This window comes from Anabrus simplex, chromosome 1, assembly GCF_040414725.1.
Source record: "Anabrus simplex isolate iqAnaSimp1 chromosome 1, ASM4041472v1, whole genome shotgun sequence".
NCBI classification, from domain to species: domain Eukaryota; kingdom Metazoa; phylum Arthropoda; class Insecta; order Orthoptera; family Tettigoniidae; genus Anabrus; species Anabrus simplex.
Genome location: NC_090265.1, coordinates 342,741,569 through 342,767,656, shown reverse-complemented (window position 1 = coordinate 342,767,656; position 26,088 = coordinate 342,741,569). Strand labels below are relative to the sequence as shown.

Sequence of the window (26,088 nt, the reverse complement as noted above, 5' to 3'; positions counted from 1 at the left end):
ATGGACTCAAGAAAGAAAAGACATCTATAGCGCTAGAATGAAGGAATACTGAGCTAAGAGGAAGAAAAGAGCTCACCAGAGTTAAGAACCACGTGGTCCATCGAAGGCCTAAATGAAGAAGAAGAAAATGAATTAATTAAAACTCCTTTATTTTACTACTTGTATAACAGATTAATGATATTACTAACTTTTCTGCCTATTCTGCCGTATAACAATCTGCTGAAAAAATACACAGGGCAGGTTACACCAAGCACATCAATAATAACCAGTTAAGAGGTTAACCTCTTCAAAGGGCTCTAAAATGAGAGTATTATTACGTCTGAGGAATGTAAAAAAAAAGAGTGCATAAAATTAACCTGACTCCATATCGACACGCAGCAAGACATGAGGTCCTAAATTCATATCTGACTGGCTAAGTGTTACTCTATGATACCCTGTCCCTTGATTGTACTGTTCTGTGGTTTACAAACCCGAAACTCACCTAGAAAAGTACCATGATCATACAATAATGTACTTATTTGATATCGATGTCCATCATTTTTGTGATGAAAACAACTACTAAGGATCACACAACAATATGCCAAACAAGAATTAGCACTTATATATGCTTCTGACACAACAGTTTCCTTAAATCTATATAGGTATGCCAGTGTAATATTTTAAGTCGCAATATTTCACAGGAACAACCGAAAGTACTCTGCTTAACAGTTTTACAGGATCCTGGGAGCTTTTCAATTCCATAGTTTTAGGGATTAAGTTTTCCGGATCCTGGGATTTTCGGGATTGGCATAATTTTTAAAGATTTGCAAAATAGACCGTGTGAAGCAAAACGCTCAGTGCGTTTGAATAATCCAGTGCAGTTGGAAGAGGTCGATTTTGAGCTCATCGTTGAAATCATTAAAGTCTTGGCTCCAGTCAAATTAACTGTAGAAGCACTCTGTCGCATTGATGCGAATTTATGCACAGCTGATGCCCTTAATTGTCTTTTTAAGCAGTTAAATGACAATAGCTCTGAGTTTGCTTCTAAATTCAAGATTAAAAGTGCATGAAAGATCACCGAAGAAATGAGTTAAGTGGTGTATTATGCTACCTAAAAAATCCTCATAGTGACAATGTGGCATTGGCATTCGATGAAATAAAGCGTACATTTTCAAGTCTGAGCAAAGTCCTGATATAAAACCAGATTGTTTCTTTAATTGAGAGATTAAATGGTAAAAAAATGACGAAGAGGACGAACAAAATATGCAAGTCGAGCCTACAAATAGAAAAATAAAAGTTATTTGACGCTCAAAGAAAAGCTTCAGCTGGAAATAGAAAATAGCATGAAAATTATGTCTCCTGAAGCATTAAATGAAAATGAATTTTCCAGAATTGTTAAGTAGGAAATGAACCTATACGAGTCTTCAAATTCTACTAGGAGCTATAACCTAGAACAGTCTTATATTTACTAACGATTCCTCCAACTTCCATCGAACCTGAACACGCTTTCTCAGCAGCTCCATGTATGTGCAACAAACTGAGAAGCAGGCTTGGTGACGAGACACTGGACGCGTTGTTTCTTAGATAATATTTTCGCAATTCAAATTAGAATGTTCCTATTAAATTAGTTTTCTTTATATTTACGAGAAATGTGAAATGTGACTGATTAATGTTATTTTTAAATACTTTTCGTTAAGAACTTTCTACCTACTTGTTATGTTGTTACAAGAATGTCATCTATTTAGTCTATGTTCAGAGAGATTGTTGTTATTTCCAGAGTTTATTTAAATAGTTTGTTACATACGGATTTTTTAAAGTTTAAAGAGATCTCACTGATTCTTGGAAAAGAATAATTTTAAGAGACTGAGTGATTTTAAATCTGGTTAGCCTGACTAAGTCTGATTAGTTAAGAGTGATTATATCAGCTAGGTGTATACCATAAAATATGTTGCTTTTGTCTAAATTTCGAATTGCTGATTAAACAACAGATTTTCTTAGTTTTTATAAGTAACCTTCAATCCCGGGATTGACCAAGTGTAATCCCAAAATCTCGGGATTAGAAATAACGGCCGGGATTAAATTCCCTAGTTAGCACGTTTCAAATAATTTTTTAATCACAGATGATGGACCTTAGTGCCTCAAAACTGGTTATGAACTAAACATTTGTGTGGTCGATACGACCATTTTATTTTAATAAAACTATCAGCACTGCTTTAACATGGCTTTGATAATTTACGATGATTTTGTCTGACATTGTTTCTAACACTCTCACGAAAATAGGAACCTGAAACATGCCTGATGGAAGTGAGGTCGACTAATATTATGAAAAGGTGTAGATTCAGGCAATGACAGCAGTTCTCCCGATTTCGATAGTGGTGACAATGAACAGACATGGTAAAGTCATGTACGAGATTTTAATATTACAGTACAGCATTTTAATTTGTCAGTACTGGGTACCTGATGTGATAACATGTCGAGAGATTTTGTCTTTTCCAGGTATCCATACACGATCGATATGACAGGCCAGCATCGGAGGAGTGCACACAGTTCACTGCCTCGTACTGGGCTTTAAGAATCACTGTGACTGAAATATTGAGCAGTAAAACCGAGCATATTTGTTAAAAATATCACGTAATAAATTTAAAATATCATGCAATAACAATTTTATTTTATGCCATCAACCAAGCTGTATGGAGATCAAGTTACACTGTCAAATATTCCCCAATTGATCGAATTACTGGCATAATTCTGACACCTGAGTATTCGGTCATTATATTCTAAGAAAAAAATGGAAGTACTGGTATTATGCACTATATATGGTTTATAATATCCATTTGTCAAATGTAAATAAATGAGAACTTCAAATGCCTGCTTTATTTAATTTTCTTCTTATGAAGTGAGATAGTAGAGTTCCAGTATGCTTATAATTAGAAGCAAGTTGTGTGTATATGTTTGTGCCAGGTATATCTGACTAATCAAGCTTTCTGCCACTTAACATGTTCGCCAGGTATATCTGACTAATCAAGCTTTCTGCCACTTAACATGTTCAACAAAGTTGCCATCTTGATAGCAGTGTAAGTACATCAAAGCCTATCCACAAAACCATAAAAATAATCAATAAAAGTGAACATATTTATTCATGCCACCAACAAATTCAGTGTTCAAACATTACAGACCATATGCAGAGATGCCAACCTTCAAAGCTGGTCATCAGTAGTGTGTATCTCAGAAGAAATGAGGAATGCGACATCTTAGGCATATTATTATATACACTTTCAAACAATATCAACATATTTTTCTATTCCTACAAGTTAAAAAACAAAAGAATTACACACACAAACACAACTAGGTTACTTGCATCATCTTCACAGTTGCTCAATCAATCAATCAATCAATCAATCAATCAATCAATCAATCAATCAATCAATCAATCAATCAATCAATACTGATCTGCATTTAGGGCAGTCGCCCAGGTGGCAGATTCCCTATCTGTTGTTTTCCTAGCCTTTTCCTAAAATTTCAAAGAAATTGGAAATTTATTGAACATCTCCCTTGGTAAGTTATTCCAATCCCTAACTCCCCTTCCTATAAACAAATATTTGCCCCAGTTTGTCCTCGAATTCCAACTTTATCTTCATATTGTGATCTTTCCTACTTTTATAAATGCCACTCAAACTTATTCGTCTACTAATGTCATGCCATGCCATCTCTCCGCTGACAGCTCGGAACATACCACTTAAAGTAAACTCTTTCAAGATTAAAATTATTGTGTCCATTTCAATACAAATATGTATTTTTAGTGTTTAAATTCTACATGAATTAAAAACACCAGTTAGGGATATGTTTCACCCTAGTTATGGGCAATTCAGCCTATATTAATCTTAAGGTCAAGAATTAAAACTATAAACATTGGAACTTATAGTAAACTAACTTAATACTAAATACAATTGTCTTATGCTATTTACATAGTTTACAATATGTACAGTATGTACAACATGTGCATTAACTTTGCCAGAATTTATGAACAATGAATTAACTTATTTTATAATGACTGGACTTCCAATTGTGGATTGGATTGATCACAGCGTGAATTGGGGTTTCTCAAATTGTATTGACTAGAATTTATCACTGCGTGAGTTGGGGCTTTTTCAACTGTTATGGTCGCCTGAGTCGTAAGAATTTTTACAAAACCGGAATCTTGGTTAAAGTCGTTCATGATAGGGTTTGAATCAGTTTGAATATTCCTTTAGAAAGAAGCATGGTTATGCTTAAGGTTGAAGCGTGTAAGTTGGAGACATATTGTTGATAATATTCATTGCTTATCGGATAAAAATATTTTGGAAAATTCCGTCATTCTTGTTGATTAACTTCCCATTGGTACATATTCAATCTGGGAGGAATATGAGTTGTCTGTAACTGGAAAGAGAAAAACGGGGAATTAGAATGATGAATGTGGAACCCAATACGGTAATAATTGCGGATTGAGTGTTTATCGTATGAACTTAGTCTTGTCGACGTTAGCTGGGACCAATTGTTCCGGTTGTGTCTGAACGGCTAAGCTTACTACTCTTAGTGTAGTATTGATGCTGTAGCGGAGGGGTAGAGCGTTGTGATGAAGGGGGCGTGAGTTTCAAATTGTGCGTCCGTATTGTTGCTTGAGAGGCGTTACTTGAATTGGATTGGGCGGGGCTAGCATTAGGCGTGGCTATTGGAGCGCATGCGTTCTGTGATTTAAACATACTGGGAACTTTATTCTGATTTACGGCCTGGATTTAGCTCGGAGTTGTTTCATATAACGGATGTTTGTTATCGATGACATCGTTAAGATTATTATTTTTGTTATAAGTTTGATCCAAATAAATGTACAAGTTTTCCGTTTCGTTCAATAATTTCCCCTTGCCTAGGCTTTTAATTTTCTATTGAGGTGAATTTATGGAATGTTTCTGTCATATGCTGGCTCATGGCTGAATACTTATTATGCTTGGAAGCATTGTAATGTTCCAGATACCTCATGTAAAAGCTCCTCCCGGTTTGTCCAAAATATGTGAACTGGTGTTTTTAATTCATGTAGAATTTAAACACTAAAAATATATATTTGTATTGAAAAGGTGGACACAATAATTTTAATCTTGAAAGAGTTTACTTATTGTATCTTCAATACGGAACAAAATGAGATTAGTTACTTGTAACATACCACTTAGAATACCAATATAATGGTCCGTTATTGGACATTATAAATTTTCCAGCTAACTCATTCTTGGCTGCCTGCGTTTCGCCTCGGGACAAATATTTTAGGTTCCCTATGGGAATCAACATCCACAACATACCACTTAGTCGAGCAGCTCTCTTTCTTTCTCTCAATTATTCCCAGCCCAAACTTTGCAACATTTTTGTAATGCTACTCTTTTGTCGGAAATCATCCAGAACAAATCGAGCTGGTTTCCTTGGATTTTTTTCCAGTTCTTGAATCAAGTAATCCTGGTGAGGGTCCAATACACTGGAACCATACTCTAGTTGGGGTCTTACCAGAGACTAATATGCACTCTCCTTTACATCCTTACCACAACCTCTAAACACCCTCATAACCATGTGCAGAGATCTGTACCCTTTATTTACAATCCCATTTATGTGATTACCCCAATGAAGATCTTTCCTTATATTAACACCTAGATACTTACAATGATCCCCCAAAAGGAACTTTCACCCCATCATTGCAGTAATTAAAACTGAGAGGACTTTTCTTATTTGTGAAACTCACAACCTGACTTTTAACCCTGTTTATCAACATACCATTGCCTGCTGTCCATCTCACAACATTTTCGAGGTCACATTGCAGTTGCTCACAATCTTGTAACTTATTCATTACTCTATAGAGAATAACATCATCCGCAAAAACCTTACCTCTGATTCCACTCCTTTACTCATATCACTTATATATATAAGAAAACAAAGGTCCGATAATACTGCCTTGAGGAATTCCTCTCTTAATTATTACAGGGTCAGATAAAGCTTCACTTACTCTAATTCTCTGAGATCTATTTTGTAGAAATATAGCAACCCATTCAGTCACTCTTTTGTCTAGTCCAACTGCACTCATTTTTGCCAGTAGTCTCCCATGATCCACCCTATCAAATGCTTTAGACAGGTAATCACGATACAGTCCATTTGACCTCCTGAATCCAAGAAATCTGGTATATCTTTCTGGAATCCTACAAGTTGGGCTTCAGTGGAATAACCTTTCCTAAAACCGAACTGCCTCATATCGAACCAGTTATTAATTTCACAAACATTCCTAATATCATCAGAAAGAATGCCTTCCCAAAGATTACATACAATGCATGTCAAACTTACTGGCCTGTAATTTTCAGCTTTATGTCTATCACCCTTTCCTTTTTACACAGGGGCTACTATAGCAACTCTCCATTCATCTGGTATAGCTCCTCCGACCAAACAATAATCAAATAAGTACTTCAGATATGGTACTATATCCCAACCCATTGTCTTTAGTATAGCCCCAGAAATCTTATCAATTCCAGCCGCTTTTCTAGTTTTCAACTTTTGTATTTTATTGTAGATGTCATTGTTATCATATGTAAATTTTAATACTTCTTTAGCCTTATTCTCCTCCTCTATCTGGACATTATCCTTGTAACCAACAATCTTTACATACTGCTGACAATACTTCTGCCTTTTGAAGATCCTCACATACACACTCCCCTTGTTCATTAATTATTCCTGGAATGTCCTTCTTGGAACCTGTTTCTGCCTTAAAATACCTATACATACTCTTCCATTTTTCCCTAAAATTTGTATAACTGCCAATTATGCTTGCCATCATGTTATCCTTGGCTACCTTCTTTGCTAGATTCAATTTTCTAGTAAGTTCCTTCAATTTCTCCTTACTTCCACAGCCATTTCTAACTAGATTTCTTTCCAGTCTGCACCTCCTTCTTAGTCTCTTTATTTCTCTATTATAATAAGGTGGGGTCTTTACCATTCCTTAGATCCCTTAAAGGAACAAACCTGTTTTCACATTCCTCAACAATTTCTTTAAACCCATCCCAGAGTCTGTTTACATTTTTATTTACCGTTTTCCACCGATCATAGTTACTTTTTTGAAACTGCCTCATGCCTGCTTTATCAGCCATATGGTACTGCCTAATAGTCCTACTTTTAAGACATTCCTTTCTATCATATTTATTTTTAACTATGACAAAAACAGCTTCATGATCACTAATACCATCTATTACTTCAGTTTCTCTATAGAGCTCATCTGGTTTTATCAGCACCACATCCAGGATATTTTTCCCTCTGGTTGGTTCCATCACTTTCTGAATCAGCTGTCCTTCCCATATTAACTTATTTGCCATTTGTTGGTCATGCTTCCTGTCGTTCGCCTTCCTTCCCAATTGACATCTGGTAAATTCAGATCTCCCACTACAATCACATTTCTTTCCTTGTCGTTTCCTACATAGCTGATTATCTTATCAAATAATTCTGAATCCGTGTCAGTGCTACCCTTTCCTGGTCTGTACACTCCAAATACATCAAGTTGCCTATTATCTTTAGAAATGAGCCTTACACCTAGAATTTCATGTGTCTCATCTTTAACTTTTTCGTAGCTTACAAATTCTTCTTTCATCAGAATGAATACTCCCCCTCCCACCATTCCTATCCTATCTCTACGATACACACTCCAGTGCCGTGAGAAAATTTCTGCATCCATTATATCATTTCTCAGCCATGATTCAACACCTATTACAATATCTGGTAAATATATATCTATTAAATTACTCAATTCTATTCCTTTCTTTACAATACTTCTACAGTTCAACACTAACAACTTTATGTCATCCCTACTTGATTTCCAGTACCCTGTTCCCTTATCACCGCTCCCTTGGGCAGCCCGTTTCCCTGAATGTACCTCCCTATTACCCTTCCAAACAAATTTCCTAACTTATATGTACCACTGCGGTTTAAGTGAAGGACATCTGAGCGCAGATCCCTCTCTTCTACCCACCCATTAGGATATAGAAATTTCACTCCCAGTTTCCCACATACCCACTCCACAGTCTCATTTAAATCCCCAATCACCCTCCAGTCAGTATCCCTCCTACACAGTATTCGACTAATAACAATCTCCACTTTCTTAAACTTCACCCGTGCTGCATTTACCAGATCCCACACTTCTCCAACTATACTGGTACTTATATCAACTTACCTTATGTTGTTGGTACCAACGTGAAACACTACCACCTTCTCCTTCCCCTCCTCCCTCTCTTCTACTTTCCTCAACATCTGCCTCAACCTAATTCCTGGATAACATTCTATCCTGGTTCCCTTTCCTCCACACACTTTCCCCACGTGTCTAACGATGGAATCTCCCATGACCAGAGCCTCAACCCTACCCACCTCATTTGATCCCCTCCCCTCCTGGTCAGCCCTATCTTTCCTGATAGCTGCAGAAGCTACTTCCTCCTCCCTTTTCTCCTTCCCATGACCCTGTTCCACCTGTCTTTTCCTATCCTCTTACTCTACATTTCCCTTTCCTACCTTTTTCCTGCCTCCCACTTCCACACATCTCAGCAACAGTTCGCTGGTCCCTCATCTTCCCTCTGTTGTTCTACCTGGAGTGACTCGTACCGATTCCGCACAGACACCTGTCCTGAATAGAGCCCTTAGCCTGCAATCTCCTTCCCCTTAGAACTTTAGACCACCTGTCTTCTACCACTCCCCCACCACCTGTCTTCTACCACTCCCCCCTTTCCTTTCCCTCCCTCTTGTACACCTACTGTAACCTGTACATTGTTTGAGGGTGTCCTATCTTCCTTCCCGTCTTCTGTGAGAATCCTAATTATCTCCCTCAAACTCTCCAACTCCTCCCTCATATCCCTCAATGTCTCGCCACACCCACAGTTCGTACACTCGCGCTCCTTAGCCATTCTTTATGGAAAAAATAAAAATAAAAAATAACTTATTTGCAAAAAATAAATGAACGGAGGGATGTATTGTCTGGGATAGTACTCAAAGATCACACAACAATAGGGTAATTAATATACGACTACACTACAATACTACTCTATTTTTTATCCTACAACCCCTAACAGGATAAAAACTGCTGTTAATTACTGAATATCTAAAGGAATACGCAAGAACTACACTATTCCAAATCGCAATTAAGTCTATCCTAATTACAACATCTACTACACCAGTACTGCACAAATATTTTACAATAATAAAATAAGCACACTAAATTCTGATGCGATATTAGGTTACTCGTACACTACTGTACAGTACACTACAGTAATTTTTAAACTACTTTCAGACGTATCCTAGTTGCAATACCGGTACCATATGTCACTACTAAGAACAAACAGAAATGAAATTTGCAAGAACTACTGTACTCAAAGATTACCAATAAAGCTAAATGCTTAGACAAACTATTATTAGAACCAATTAGAACTACGCTCTAATAGATACACACGAAAGATAACACAGGAATATAGCAGGCAAGATACGGCACCATCTAAATATATTGTATCTACACTAACACTACAATTTTCAGCTGAAGTGTGGTTATATGAACTTTTACCGCTGGTGGATTAGTATTATTTTCCCTACTACACAGGACGGAGAATGAAAGTGTCCTTAAATGCTGAGAATAAGAGGTTGTCGACTATAATTTCTGTCAAAACCACGCTGGGGGCTTGAAATGCAGTATTGGGATATGTATGTTTAGTCCTCAGCCCGAAAGCTGGTTGGATCCTCAACAGCTCCGCCATCAGCTGTCATAGATGGCTTAGGCATCACTGAAGAGGCATACTAGGGAAATGAGGAGTGAGGTAGTTTCCCGTTACTTTCCTCACCGAGCCAGAAGTTGCTATTGCATATCAGTCTGCCAAGCCCACTGAAATGCATGCACCAACCGACCCTATGAACAATATTTTCACACCATTCATAGCAGGGACTGGCTGCAGAAGGAATGGCATTACTAGCATCACTCATACCTCAGTCACTTTCATTTTGTCAAAGCGAAGGATAAAACTGAGACAGATCAATGAAAGTAACAAGATTGCTCTAGCCCATACCAGAAGACATAGTGCACTGTAAACATTAGGTCCCACCAGCAAAGGCAATATTGGGATATAGGAATTTGATTATTAACTTTTACTCGATGAATAAACGAAGGTGGAAAGCACAAAGTATGCAGGGAAGTAAGACTACATGCTTCCCCTGTCCCACAGACATCCTTCTCAGAAAACTGCTTTTGATGGCATATCTCAAAGCATGATATCATTCACCTCCCAACCCCCCCCTACCGGGAGAGCATTAAGAGTCCTTGTACTCATATTATTGGTCAAAAGTCAGTGCAATTCTTGCAAACAATATTGAATATTTGCTTAGTTGACCTGCTGTCAGGTATCACTAAAACGGCAAGCATCACTTAAGAACAGAATATTTAATATTTCCAGAAGCATTGTTTAGCTTTGAAATTTTAGCCTATGCTACACTGTTTCACAGTTTGAAATGTCAATGGATCTGCTTGGCAGGATGCAAATTCCACTTCCAGTTTGTCTTGGTCAATGTTATCAATTATGTTTTGAAACAATTCAACAACAAAGTACTGATGAAAATGAAGTAGCAGTTCTCAATGAAACACCCACTATTTCTTCAGGCTTCACCATAGAATTGCCAACAATCCTTTGAAGTATCTGGCCATGTTATGTATGGAGGGAGTTTCTACTTGAAACACAATGTTCTACTTTGTGAAAACAGGGGGTGTGTGCTTCAGAAATAACAAGTAAATATTAGTGGCATCATTTTCCATTAATGATTCAATTGCAAGAAATATGCTATTGTTGGTTTCTTCAGATTTCTTCACTAACATTAAACAACAATTTCAAGGGAGCCCACTGTTCTAATACCCTGGTTCAATGAATCAGTGAAAGATAACCATCTTGTGTCGACATGTTTCTAGAATTTGTGGCTTTTGAGCTCAAGCCCACTCATTTCCTGATACATCTTCAATTTTTTTTTCAAATTTTGGAGGTTCTTTCAAGAAAAATATATGTCTACTAGCAATGTCTCTGTGCTGAGTCAGACATACCCTGCTCACTATTGTAGTTGTCTTGGTTCTTCTACTTCCAATATATATATTTTTTTTTAGCAATCTCTGAGCTGGGAAAAATGGCCTTGAACAATGGTCTAGCAATGTGCTGCAGATAAGGGAAGGTTATGTTCAACCAAAATAGTGTGAAAGAACATTCATCCCATATAATACTATTATCATGACTTTTTGTAGTAAAAAATAAATTAGTGTCTTGCATCACCCTATACACTTCATGCCTTTTAGATTTCACATGACGTCTTCAAATATCGTGTCCTCCATGTTTAACTGAAAAATCACACTTGCATGTTTTGCAAAACACGTGGTTTGTTGAAAATTTAGATGATCCTAGGCATGGAAACTCTTCCGTATACTGCTTTTGGTAATTTTGATTTTCCGCAAATTGTTTTTGTCCATCGGCTCTTCATTGTTTTTATGCTTAAACATCTTGTCATTTTATTTAACACAGAAATTGGCTTGCAATACACGACATCAACATAACTTTGCTTAACACTTCACATTTTGTAACAAAAGCAGGCTCCTCATTACTAAACCAGAGGTAATAGAACACAAATTGAACACACATGCAGCAAATTCGTTTGGCAAAGATGTTACATTCATGGTCAAAGGTTGTAAACAAATGTTGCCATCTCGTAATTTCTTTCACAAACAACATTTTAATAGTGAGTCTCCTACGCAACATACCGTACAAAACTTAAGTTTTTTTATATTTATGGGGAAAATTCTTATAAACACGGAATGAACACTCTTACAAGTTACAATACATTACTTCACATTTGGACACGATAAAGCGAGTTAGGCCTATAGCGAAATTTTAACCCATTGAAAATCTAAAATCCATAATAATCAGTACCGTTTCCATACTGCCATAGTACATATGAGAAATCTGCAGAAACTACGGAAAATCCATAGTGGCTGGCATCTCCGTGTACGGCAAACTTTAACAAAACAAACATTGGGACAGTAACATAGTCTTGAACTTTAAAACAAATATTTTAACATAGGTATACATAGTATTTAGCACGCAAGTAGTGAGAGTGACTCAGTAGCTTCAAGGAGCAAACAACAAGAAACACTGAGAACATAGAATCTAGGACTCAAAAATGTACTACCACTGGGTTTAGAAGAGAACAAGTGTTAATCTAGGTAGGTTAGATAGAAAAGTTGAAAGAGAAAACATGCACAGGTGATAAACCACCCAGCTGTTTAATAATTTAGTGATAATACCAATGAACTTAGTGATCAAAGAAAATTCTACATTGTACATAAATTTGAATATTTACAGCATGAGCAAGGAATCTTACCGTAAATTTCAAGCTCTGTATATTGTTATGGAGATTGTAATGAGAGATTTCGTCTTCTGCATCTCCTGAGTTATAAACAATTCCACATTCTTTGCACTGGGTTGCACCGAACCTTTTCTGTCCAGCATCAATTATATACTGATCACTTCCAGTCTGTTTCCATTTCTTAGCACATTTTGGTGTCTTCTTAAGAATAGGACTGACAGTCTTACTAGACCTACAAATAAAAAGAGAGAAAAACATGAAGCTAAGTCATATTCCAGAATATTTACAAAACAATTTGAATGATCGAGTAATATATGACAATGTTGTATGATGCACTTCAATTCTCAGCCATTTAAGCTTTGACTATTACAGAAAGAACAGAGTTCCTTGAAATCACAGATGTATAAACATTTCTCAGGAACACACACAATAGGATGAACACACAGACCTGCCACTGTGTTCGTCCTATTATGTACTCCTTGTGTATCGAGACCTCCCGAAGTGTCGAACTGTCAAATGAGCGGCAGCCAGGACTAGATCCCCGAGTATCGGGAAAGGAACAACCCAGTATAGGTATATTATGCTGTAATAAGGTTTACCATGTAATGACATGCTATTATATTTTATGAATTCAGTAATGAAGGAAAATATTCCAGTAAAACCGAGTAAGAAATTGCCCTAGCCAGGCAGTGAGCTTGTTCCACATGTTTACAAGCATGGATGTTTGTTATTGACAAACCAATGTTTAAGTAGACTGTACAAGAGTACGCGGATTCGGCCGACAAAGGGATCAAAGACAGTATTCTCAGTGCAGGGATTTTCCAGCCAAGAAAGAGAAGCAAGAGTGTAAAGTAAGAGATGGATATTTTAGTGTACAGAGGACAATCAGAGGGAAGCACTTAGCAGGTTAAATGGCTCGGAAATGCCCAAACCCAGCCCCTAATGTGGTGGGAAGGGACTTACCTTTGCTTTACTGCGGGTGGATAGAAACACGAATTAAAGATGGCAGAGGATTCTAGACAGTAAAATTGCATACAGTTGTATGTAAGGTGCTGCAAGGCAGGGTCTGAAATGCGCGGAGAGTTAACGAGATTAGTGGGCAAGCTCCCATCAGTACAATATAGTGATGATTAGAGCTGGGATTTCTATGTAATTACATATTTTGTTCCTTGCTATTTAGGTGCTGGGAAAAGTCATATGTTCACAAAACACTATATTAGGGTTATTATTACCGAATTTCATTTTACATATTTTTTTATATTTGTGGGTATTCTACATATTCTTAGTGGTATTACATAAAATTACATATTTTAGCGTTTTCCTGTTTTCATATATAATAAATTGCTGAATTGAAGTTTCACACAATGTGGGGCTGTTGTCTGTTCTCTCAACAGGGGGATTAAGGTAATTATGAGTGACTGGTATTTGAAAGGATGATAGGTGGAGGTAGAGACCCTTGCGAAATAGGTTATTCTAAAGGTTCCAATTAGCTGCAGGAAAACTGTTGCTTTACATGTGCCAGTCTTAAATCTTTCACCCCTTTTAGAGTTAATTGCTTTACAACTAGCCACTTTCATGTTGGAGTTTCCAGGAATATTTTTCTAAGCGCATTTCTGTGACCTCTTTCTTATGTACTTAGGAATTTCTAAATCTGTTGCTAGAGCTGTCTTCCTTTGAAATGTCTCAATTCACTGTAGGTTTTAGTTTCTTTTGAACAGCTGAAGAACATAGTTCATGAACATCAGTTTCCTCTAGAGTCAATATGGCACCAGTAGCGTCCTCGCTGGCTTCAAAGTTAAAATAATGGATGGCAGTTGACAAGTCCTTTGCAACTGATGGCAAAGTAGTGATTTGCCAAGCATGCAACAAATATATCGCATGTTCCATGAAATCCCAGCTTGAGCAACATGCACGAAGTGTTCTGGATAGAAAAAACCAACAGTTAGGTCTACAAAAGAAACAAACTGGAATCCTTTTAACACAGATGCAGCCTTCACCTTCAAGTAACCCTTTTTATAAAGACTTATGCAGTGCAATGATTGCAGCCAATAATCCATGGTATAAACTTGAAGTGCCTGAATTCACATCTTTTCTGGAAAAAATACTGCAAGCAACATGTTCCTAACCAATCAACACTACGCAATAATTATCTTCAAGTCTGCTATAACTTTAGTGACTCCAAAGTGGTCTCCTCAATCACCTACATCAGGGGCAACTTCTGCTGGCTTCCAGAAACCATCAAACGTGTAGAAACATCAGGACTGCCACTGCAAGATTCTATTGCCATCATAGAGGGTGCTATTGAAAAACTAAGTGCTGTGCATGGGGAAACTGGTGCAAGTGTATTGAGTAAATTGCAAAAAATGTTGAAGAGAAATCCTGGTTATTCAACATTTCACAGTGTGTGCCGAATTCTAAATGGAGATGACGTTGATCCTCTCGAGGACATTTCTCCAGTGAAAATTCCTCTCCTAAAAGTTGCCCCAGTTACATCATGTGATTTTGAAAGATCTTTCTCTGCATATAAGAACATCCTAAGTGACAAACACCTTTCCATGACCCCAGAGAAGATCGAAAAATACTTAATAGTTCACTGTGCTACAAAATTTAAGGAATAAATGTGCTTTGAGTGTTGAAAATAATAAGTTTCTATTGAATATGTGTGTGATATATTCATATAATATGACTCCAAAGAACATTGAAAAATACTTAATTGTTCACTGTGCTGCAAAATGTAATATAAAGCGTGTTTAGTGTGTTGTAACTGACAAAATGTTAAGTTTATATTAATTATATGATATTACATATTTTGCCCATTCTACATATTTTGCGACATATTCTGGTGCTTTTTGTTACATATTTATGTACATAGCCACTTGATACTACATAAAAATCCCAGCTCTAGTGATAATATTTGTATAAAGGGTCTCTCTTATATACCCAGATCGAACGCATGGTATTTATACTCTGCGCTAAGGCAGCTGCCACAGACCAACTTACATCGTGCACGGCCGCCTTACGTGAAAGCATTATCTTATAAAAGATGATGGAAGTGCCATCCTTCATAATGAGGGACTTCATAAACACTATTAGAATTTTCTGCACACCAATAGCGAAAGTTATGACTGTTCATACGACAATGAAGATGAAACCACACCTCATCCGAAAAGAGCACAAGCCGTGGGTCGAATAAATGACATTCAATGATGCAAAATACCACTCACAATATCTCACTTTTGTTGCTGGATCAGCAGGTTTTAAACATTAGGTCCGCATGAATCTGCACGATTTGATGGGTACCAGCTTTGTAGCTCTGTGAGCAAAAGAAACAGAAAACCATACTTGTTGTGCTAATTTTGTGAGTGATTTATTTGGTGACTGTTCAGAATTCGCACCAATGTCATCTAGCTTTTTCTCTATGAAAACTGTTCTTGTGCACGCATGATTTTTATTGAGCACTGAGCCAGTAGTTCTAAATTTATGTACAATTATGTGAATCTGTGCTCATTAAGGCAGCACTTCACCAGGAAATTGCTGAACAAATGTATTGCCTACCCATCGAGTCGACTCGTACTTAAAATAACTTCTACATACAAAAATACAGTATTGCAATGATAACTGTCCCACCATGTTAACAGCTGATATTCTGATTGACAACTGATTCTAGGTCAAACATCTGCACGCTCCTTGCAAGGTCAAGAACTATGAGCGCGCCTCCCGTACTGCTGCTTAGAGCTCGGAGAGTAAAAATGCCGCTGTACGGTCTGGGTTTATAAGAGATACCCTGTATATTATATATTGCCTAATTGTCATTGTTCTTCTATAATAAAGGGCAGCATTTTAAAATTTAATGTTGTAATTTCGGGAGTTCTGGAGCCAAGTACGTACCTAATTACCTCCCTTAAAGTCCACTCGGCAGGAAGAACAGTGCATCAACTTATAATGGTTGGTGACCAACCACCAGAATGTCTCAAAGGACAGGTAGGTCACGACATTCTTTCTTGTTCTATCTCCCTATATGTATATGATTTGTCACTAAACTGTTCCTTTCCAATACTTACATTACCAAGGAAGTACATTAATGGAAAGTAACAACTCTGTGTTGGTAAAGTGAATTTTAATATTTTGTACTGCATGTCTTTGGTATAATATCATGGAAAAATACAAATAAACTAAATGGAAGCCTGTTAAGTAACTAGTGGACTAAACTTTAATTAAAAAGGAAGTGACAAAAAAGACAAAGCAAAATTCTAACTTTGCCTACTTGGAACATTTTCCACTATCCTTACACTGTTTAGTTTTCATAGGTACTAACTTTGATGATGGGAGCGAAAGTTGGGTGGGCTCAAGTTTCATAAACTGGAGGTAAAAGATAACAGACAAAATAATAAGAATGACTGCTGGTACTAGTCAGCAGGAACAATGGCCGCAGGGTACCCACAATGAAGGGAGAAAGGATGAAACTGAGTAGTGTGGATCATGTGAGACAAGCAGATTATCAAGAAATATAATGGACTTTGCCATATATGGTGAGAGAAGCAGAGGGAGACCTAGAAGATGACGCTTAGATTCAGTTCTTAATGAAGAGTGGAATATTATATTAGACCTGTTTGCAAAATTAACAACTGGTTCAATAGAAGTTAGTTCAGGTTTAGGAAAGGTTATTTCACTGAAGCTCAACTTGTAGGATTCCAGCAAGCGAAAGAGTGACAGAATGGGTGGCTGTATTTCTAAAAAATAAATCTCAGGGGATTTTTATTTTTAGAATTTGCTTTACGTCGCACCAACACAGATAGGTCTTTTGGCGACGATGGTATAGGAAATGACTAGGAGAAGGAAGGAAGCGGCCCCGGCATTTGCCTGGTGTGAAAATGGGAAACCACGGAAAACAATCTTCACGGCTGCCGACAGTGGGGTTTGAACCCACTACCACCTGGATGCGAGCTCACAGCTGCGTGCCTCTAACTGCACAGCCAACTCGCTTGGTCTCTCAGAGAATTAGAGTAGGCGAAACTTTATCTGACCCTGTAATAATTAAGAGGGGAATTCCTCAAGGCAGTATTATTGCACCTTTATGTTTTCCTTTATATATATATATATACATAATTATATAAATCATCATTACAGACCGTTATGCCTTTCAGCGTTCAGTCTGCAAGCCTCTGTGAATTTACTAAACGTCAACACAACCCTCTATTTGCAACTAGTGCTGTGACGACATAGATGTTGATTCCCATAGGGAACTTGAAATATTTGTCCTGAATGAGTAAATTTATAATACCAATATAAAGGTCCGTTATTGGACATTATAAATTTTCCGGCTAACTCATTTCTGGTTGCCTGCGTTTCGCCCTCGTGTGCTAAGTTGGGCTCGTCAGTTGGGACTTAGCACACCTCCCAAGACGGACCTTTATATTGGTATTATAAATTTACTCATTCAGGACAAATATTTCAAGTTCCCTATGGGAATCAACATCTATGTCATCTGATGGCCAGGCAGGCATCAAACTTTTTGGAAATGAGACATAGCTCTCATAGTGCATTGGCACTGCTGGTGGCTTCAAGTAGCCTATGCAGTGGCCTCCACGGTATGCACTAGCCTTGCGTCTTGGGAGGTGTGCTAAGTCCCAACTGACGAGCCCAACTTAGCACACGAGGGCGAAACGCAGGCAACCAGGAATGAGTTAGCCGGAAAATTTATAATGTCCAATAACGGACCTTTATATTGGTATTATAAATTTACTCATTCAGGACAAATATTTCAAGTTCCCTATGGGAATCAACATCTATGTCATCTGATGGCCAGGCAGGCATCAAATTTTTTGGAAATGAGACATAGCTCTCATAGTGCATTGGCACTGCTGGTGGCTTCAAGTAGCCTATGCAGTGGCCTCCACGGTATGCACTAGCCTTGCGTCTTGGGAGGTGTGCTAAGTCCCAACTGACGAGCCCAACTTAGCACACGAGGGCGAAACGCAGGCAACCAGGAATGAGTTAGCCGGAAAATTTATAATGTCCAATAACGGACCTTTATATTGGTATTATAGTGCTGTGACCTCATTTAGTTTTATACCTCTTATCTTTGAATTTTTAGAAACTGACTCTAACCATAGTAGTCTTGGTCTCCCTCTACTTCTCTTACCCTCCATAACAGAGTCCATTATTCTCCTAGGTAACCAATCTTTCTCCATTCACCACACATAACCCCACCACCGAAGCCGGTTTATGCGTACAGCTTCACCCATCATGCGTACAGCTTCACCCATCAAGTTCATTCTTAACTTAGCCTTTATCTCCTCATTGTGCGTACCCTCCTGCCATTGTTCCCACCTGTTTGTACCAGCAATCATTCTCGTTAATTTCATGTCTGTTACTTCTAACTTATGAATAAGATATCCTGAGCTTTCGCTCCCCTAAAGCAAAGTCGGTCTGAAAACAGACCAATGTAAAGAGTTTCGTCCAAGAGCTGACTTCCTTCTTACAGAATACTGTTGATCGCAACTGCGAGCTCACTGCATTAGCTTTACTGCACCTTGATTCAATCAGACTTACTATTACCATCCTGGGAGAACACGCATCCTAAATACCTGAAATTATCTACCTGTCATAGCTCTGTTTCACCGATCTGACATTCAGTTCTCTTGGATTTCTTACCTGAAACATCAATTTAGTCTTAGAAAGGCCAATTTTCATACCACACTCATTGCACATATTTCCAAGTTCCAAGATATTAGACTGCAGCCTTTCGGCACAATCTACCATTTAACACCAAGCCATCCGCATAGGCCAGACTGCTTACTACATTTCCACCTAACTGAATCCCTCCCTGCCACTTCATACCTTTCAGCAGATGAACCATGTATACTATGAACAACAAGAGTGAAAGATTACAGCCTTTTTTAACCCATGTACTGTAAGTACCCTTAACCAAGAACTTACTCTACTATCAATTTTCCCTGCAGCCCAATTGTCAACATAAATGCCTTGATTGATTTTAGTACTCTACCCTTAATCCCATAGTTCCCTAGTATGGCGAACATCTTTTCCCTCGGTACCCTGTCATATACTTTCTCTAGATCTACGAAACAAACATAACGGTCTATTCCTCTCGTAGCATTTATCAATTACCTGGCACATACTGAAAATCTGATCTTGACAGCCACTCTGTGATCTGAAACCACACTGCTTTTCATCAAACTTCCTCTCAACCACTGATCGCACCCTCCCTTCCAAGATGCCAGTGAATACATTGCCTGGTATACTAATCAATGAGATACTTCAGTAGGTGTTGCAATCCTTCCTGTTCCCTTGCTTATAGATAGGTGCAATTACTGCTTTTGTGCAATTTGAAGGTATCTTACCAACACTCCATGCTAATTACTCTATGAAGCCATTTCATCACTGCCTTACCACTATACTTCACCACTTCAGGTCTAATTTCATCCATTCCTGCTGCTTTATGATAATGGAGGTTTTTCCCCGCCTTTTCTACTTCCTCAAGCATAACATCAACGTAATTTTCCTCCTCCCCATGAGCTCAGTTGTTTGCGACACCAGCGCAGGAATATTTCCTTTTACGTTGAGCAGATTTTCAAAATATTCCCTCCACCTGTCCTGTGAGTCCCTGCAATCTATTACGATTTCACCTGAATTACCCAAAACACTGTTCATTTCTTTTTTTCCCTCCCTTCCTAAGATTCTTTGTTACTGCTGCTTGACCTAGCCTTTCCGTGTTATTACAAAAATCTTTGCATGACTTCTTTTCGGGTTCAACAACTATTTGTTTCGCTCTGTTAATTCCCTGTCGGCATCAGCCCTTGATTTGAGTCATTTTGATAAGCCTTTTTATGTTTACAAGCTGCTCTCACTTCATCATTCCACCAAGATGTTAGCTTTTTCCCATCCTTACACACAGTAGTTCCTAGGCATTCCCTAGCTGTTTCTACTACAGCATCCCTGCATGCAAACCATTCTCTTTCTATATCCTAACCTGCTTACTGTCCGCTGTTTGAAACTTCTCACTAATCATATCCATGTACTTCTGTCTAATTTCCTCATCCTGGATATTTTCTACTCTTATTAATTTGCAGACAGACTTCACTTTCTCTATCCTAGGCCTAGAGATACTTAGTTCACTACAGATCAGATAGTCGTCTGTATCATTGAAAAATCCCTGGAAAACCTGTACATTCCTAACAGATTTCTTGAATTCGAAGTCGGTTATGATATAGTCCATTACGAATCTTGTACCCCTAGCCTCCCATGTGTAGCGGTGAATAGCCTTATGCTTGAATAAGGTATTTGTAACTGCTACCCCGCATTAGCACAGAAGTCCAGCAAACACTTCCCATTCCTACTAGCTTCCATATCTTCCTCACATTTACCAATCACCCTTTCGTATCCTTCAGTTCTATTTCCAACTCTTGCATTGAAAGCGCCCATTAGCACTATCCTATCCTTGCTGTTGACCCTGATTACAATGTCACTCAATGCTTCATAAAACTTGTGAACTTCATCCTCATCTGCACCTTCACATGGTGAATACACTGAGACAATGCTCATCCTAATTCCTCCAACTGCCAAACCTAACCACATCATTCGCTCATTTACGTGCCTAACAGAAACTATGTTGCGTGCAATAGTACTCCTGATGAACAGCCCTAACCCACACTCTGCCCTTCCCTTTTTAACACCCGTCAAGTACATTTTATAATCTCCTATCTTTTCCTTTTTCTCCCCTTACCCGAATAGCATTTGCTCCTAGCACATCCAGATGCATCCTCTTTGCTGACTCCCAGTTATACTTTCTTTCTTCTATAAGCCCCATTAATATTGGTAGCTCTCCATCGAATTCCATTTCCTTCGCCAAGTTGTTCCCTTTCCCTCGCCTGTCAAATAGGAGTGGGACTTCGTTACTCCCATAGGTCCGAGGCTTGCTTAAAATGTTTTGAGCTCAGTATATTCGTGCTTCTCTGATTCCACTTCTTTACACATTTCATTGATATATATAAGAAAACATAAAGGTCCAATAATACTATCTTGCAGATAATGTTATTCTGTACAGAGTAATAAGTAAGTTACAAGTTTGTGAGCAACTGCAAAATGACTTTAATAATGTTGTGAGATGGACAGTAGGCAATGGTACGATGATAAACGGGGTCAAAAGTCAGGTCGTGAGTTTCACAAATAGGAAAAGTCCTCTCAGTTTTAATTACTGTGTCGATGGGGTGAAAATTCCTTATGGGGATCATTATAAGTATCTAGGTGTTAATATAAGGAAAGATCTTCATTAGGGTAATCACGTAAATATGATTGTAAATAAAGGGTACAGATCTCTGCACATGGTTATGAGGGTATTTAGGGGTTGTAGTACAGATCTAAAGGAGAGGGCATATAAGTCTCTGGTAAGACCCCAACTAGAGTATGGTTCCAGTGAATGGGACCCTCCCAAGAATACTTGATTCAAGAAATGGAAAAATCCAAAGAAAAGCACCTCGATGTGTTCTGGGTGATTTCTGACAAAAGAGTAGCGTAAGAAAAATTTGGTAAAGTTTGGGCTGGGAAAGCTTAGGAGAAAGGAGACAAGCTGCTAGACCAAGTGGTATGTTCCGAGCTGTCAGTGGAGAGATGGCACGGAATGACATCAGGAGACAAATAGGTTTGAGTGGTGTCTTTGAAAGTAGGAAAGATCACAATATGAAGATAAAGTTGGCAAATATTCGTTGATAGGGAGGGGAGTTAGGGATAGGAATAACTTACCAAGGGAGATGTCCAATAAATTTTCAATTTCTTTGCAATCATTTAAGAAAAGGCTAGGAAAACAACAGATAGGGAATCTGCCACCTGAGCGACTGCCCTATATGCAGATCAGTAGTGACTGATTTATTGTGAAGCAGGATGCTACCCTACTTACACATAGTCCAAGTGAGGATCTCTCCTCTAACAGGTTAGGGACCACGGTGGATTGTATAGTCCGAGCCGCCTAAGCACAAGGAGGGCCATGACTCAGAATATGCCCGAGATGCCCACTCCCATTCTGTGCTAACTGGTATCCCGACTCTTAGGACCACTTACTAGTCCACTCAGCCGTTGCCCATGGTTCACGAACTAGGACGTGACTACAGTAATAATATTTGCTTTACGTCCCACTAACTACTTTTTAAGGTCTTCGGAGACGCAGAGGTGCCGGAATTTAGTCCCGCAGGAGTTCTTTTACGTGCCAGTAAATCTACCGACACGGGGCTGTCGTATTTGAGCACCTTCAAATACCACCGGACTGAGCCAGGATCGAACCTGCCAAGTTGGGGTTAGAAAGCCAGCGCCTTAAGCGTCTGAGCCACTCAGCCCGGCGTGACTACAGTAACCTACACCATGAACCATATATATATATGATATAAGCAAGTGGAGTTAAGGATTGGAATAATTTACCAAGGGAGACGTTTAATAAATTTCCAATATATTTGAAATCATTTAAGAAAATGCTAGAAAAACAGCAGGGCGTTGTGTCGGTGACATTTTCTGGTATTTTCCCTTCTCGTTATGGCCAAAAAACATAAACGTTATCTCCAAATGTTCAGAGATACCTATAAATTTCCGTTCAATTTACAGTCTGATAAAGGAAGCTATTATGCATTTTGTTGCGTGTGTCGATGTGACATAAATATTATTTGTATGTGTCATAAATGAGAATGATTAGATACATTTTATTGTAACCCTAAGCCCTAAGCGCAGATCAGTAGTGATTGAGGCCACAATATTAGTTGCAGAAGATAATTGTCAAATTGTGGATATAACGATGGGTGTCAAAATATTTAATCATCAATTATGTCACCATGGGAAGTCTTTAACAATGTTCAAGATGGCAAAATATGCAATTGGCTTCATTTGATAATCTTGGAACATGATATTTAATGTTCTGAGCTTTGTATAAAATTATGTCAGATGTTTAGAAATGAGGTCTAATATCTACAGTTACAATGCGAACTGACCATTAAATTTAAAATCTTTAACTACAGTAAGTTAACATAAAAATGGTTACAATAAAATGTATCTAATCATTCTCATTTATGACACATACAAATAATATTTATGTCACATCGACACACGCAACAAAATGCATAATAGTTTCCTTTATCAGACTGTAAATTGAACGGAAATTTATAGGTATCTCTGAACACTTGGAGATAACGTTTATGTTTTTTGGCCATAACGAGAAGGGAAAATACCAGAAAATGTCACCGACACAACGCCCTTCAATACATTCAACTCATTAAAATTATGCACTTAAATACGTGAAACTACCACATACAAAACAATCCAGTATGTCCCATACATTATTACCACGACACCGATGGGGGGGGGGGGAAAGCAATAGAAACGCAAGAAAAAACATGTGGCCTATAACTCACGACAAAACAAAGCACAGAAACAATGTTAACAGCGCAAAGAACACAATGACAAACTCATTCTTTCATCCCGATTAACTGAGTCACTAGCGCATGCTAGCCCTCTTGCTTGCAGGAGGATTGCAGTCCTGAATCCCCTGCTGTATAAAGCACACATGCTGCTGTGGTGAGCACGAAACACGATGGCGACAGACAAAACGCTCGTGAAATAAAGCATCAAAGCATCAAATAAAATGCTTGAAAATTCATTATCTATTTGCAACAGTTCCATGAATGCTACTCCAATCTGAAAGTAAAAATATCTCCAATCTGAAAAAAAAAAGAAACTTAGTTATTTGCCACTGATTTGAGCATTAAAGTTAAAATATTACACTTGTAAGCAAATTTCCCAATACCCAAAAGTTTGATTATCCTTTCAAGCGGTAATGACTGAATAAATCGTCACAGATGCATGGCTTCCTAAGTGGCCACGACGGAATATTTCATCATCTCATTGAAAATGTCTTGCGACGATGGGTATGACGACTTATTCCGTTGTAAGATTCGAGATCGCTTTCCTTTGAGCGTGTGTTAGTTCCAAGATTTGCCTACAGCATCACTCTCCTAAAACCATGTGACCGGGCAAAATGCTTTCGTTCAGCGCCCAGCTGGCAGCCAGCCAGTAGTGGCCAAGAGTGGTAGAAAGTTCATTTTATGGCTCAAATTCTTACACTTTGTCGATAACGAAGCATATGATGAAGCCACATGTGGTCGGAAGTAACTTGACAAACTGAAACCTATTCTGGACCACTTGAATAGCAGATTCCGAAGTGTGTACACATCCAAATGCGATGTGTCTGTAGACGAGTCTCTTATGTTGTGGAAGGGACGTTTGTCGTGGAAAGTTTTCATACCGTCTAAGCGCTCCAGATTCGGTATCAAATCATTTGAACTGTGTGAATCAAGGTCTGGTTACATGTGGAATTTCTTGATGTATATAGGAAAAGACACCCAGTTTGATGACACTCTGAAAACTGAACCATTTGGATAGAAAGTTGTTTTCCGTTGCTTTCCTCACCGAGACATTCTCTTTCCTTACCCTTGGCACTAAACCTGATGAAAATACCGGACCAATTGAAAGTATCTCACCGTAAGTTCCCGTTGCTTTCCTCAGAGAGCCAGACGCCTTGCCCTTCATACTATGATCATTTTTGACAGCTTAATACATATTCTGTACTTTTTGAACCTGATAAAAATACTATACTACACAAGAGTACCTCACTATATGTTACTTCCCAGTACCTTATGGAAAATGTGCCACTGTGTTAGTAGCTACTCAAAATAAATGTACCACTTGAAAGGTTAAGTATTACAGCACACTGCAAGAATGTGGTGCATGGCCGCAGGCAGCTGGTTACATGACAATGTTATGAAAAAATAACTCATTCATTGCCACTGATATGAACAAATATATATATATATTTTTTTGTGAATTAGATTCTCAGCAACTCATTTTGTCAATGTTTGCCTGTGCATTCTGATACCAGTGCACCCCTGGTTGCAAGGCTTTGAAATGTGTACTAGAGAACAAGTGCGCGTGGCGCTGGTATTTCTCGGCCACGATGCCGAAAAGCGATAAAAGCCTTATGTAATTCAAATGAGAACTAACAATATGTCACGGGTGAATAAATTGCACATTTTCTTATGACCACCTTGCCGAACTACAGATAAGCCATGCATTGTACGTATACCAATATTATTTACTTATAAATGGTGAGACATCTTTCAAACATGACTGTGTTCCTAAACTGCCCATAAGCCATGTAAGTATTTATTTAAATTGTACATTCATATGCAATTTACATTGCAGTTCCATTTACCTTTTAAGCAGCTGGATGAAAAAAATGTCAACACGTGACGACTGAAAGCAAAAATCCGCAGCCTGTTTCCAATCATTTGACCGGGTCAGGAATGGGATGAATGAAGCCCCATCTAGCAGCGAGGACAGGAATTGTGCCAGCAGCCGAAGCCTGACGCACTCCCCTGTGGCAATGATTAATGACTGTCAGATGAAATGATACTGGAGTGTTGCTGGAATGAAAGATGACAGGGAAAACCGGAGTAGCCGGAGAAAAACCTGTCCCGCCTCTGCTTTGTCCAGCACAAATCTCACATGGAGTTTTGAACAACGGAACCCAGCAGTGAGAGGCCGGTGTGCAGCCGCCTAAGCCATGGAGGCTAACATGTGACGATTATGCGATGAAATTTTAAAAATACTTTTTTTGTACTGAAAATAAAGGATGCGACA

At 38.4% G+C, this 26,088-nt stretch overlaps 1 protein-coding gene across 2 annotated transcripts in view; it reads right to left on the bottom strand.

Annotated features, from left to right (window-relative positions):
- eco (Establishment of cohesion) overlaps positions 1-26,088 on the bottom strand; it is a 169,160-nt gene that overhangs the window by 97,839 nt on the left and 45,233 nt on the right. For both annotated transcript variants that reach the window (XM_067142544.2, XM_067142552.2), the window contains exon 4: positions 12,412-12,628. In XM_067142544.2, coding sequence (XP_066998645.2) covers positions 12,412-12,628 — 217 coding nt within the window. The remainder of the gene's footprint in view (positions 1-12,411; positions 12,629-26,088) is intronic.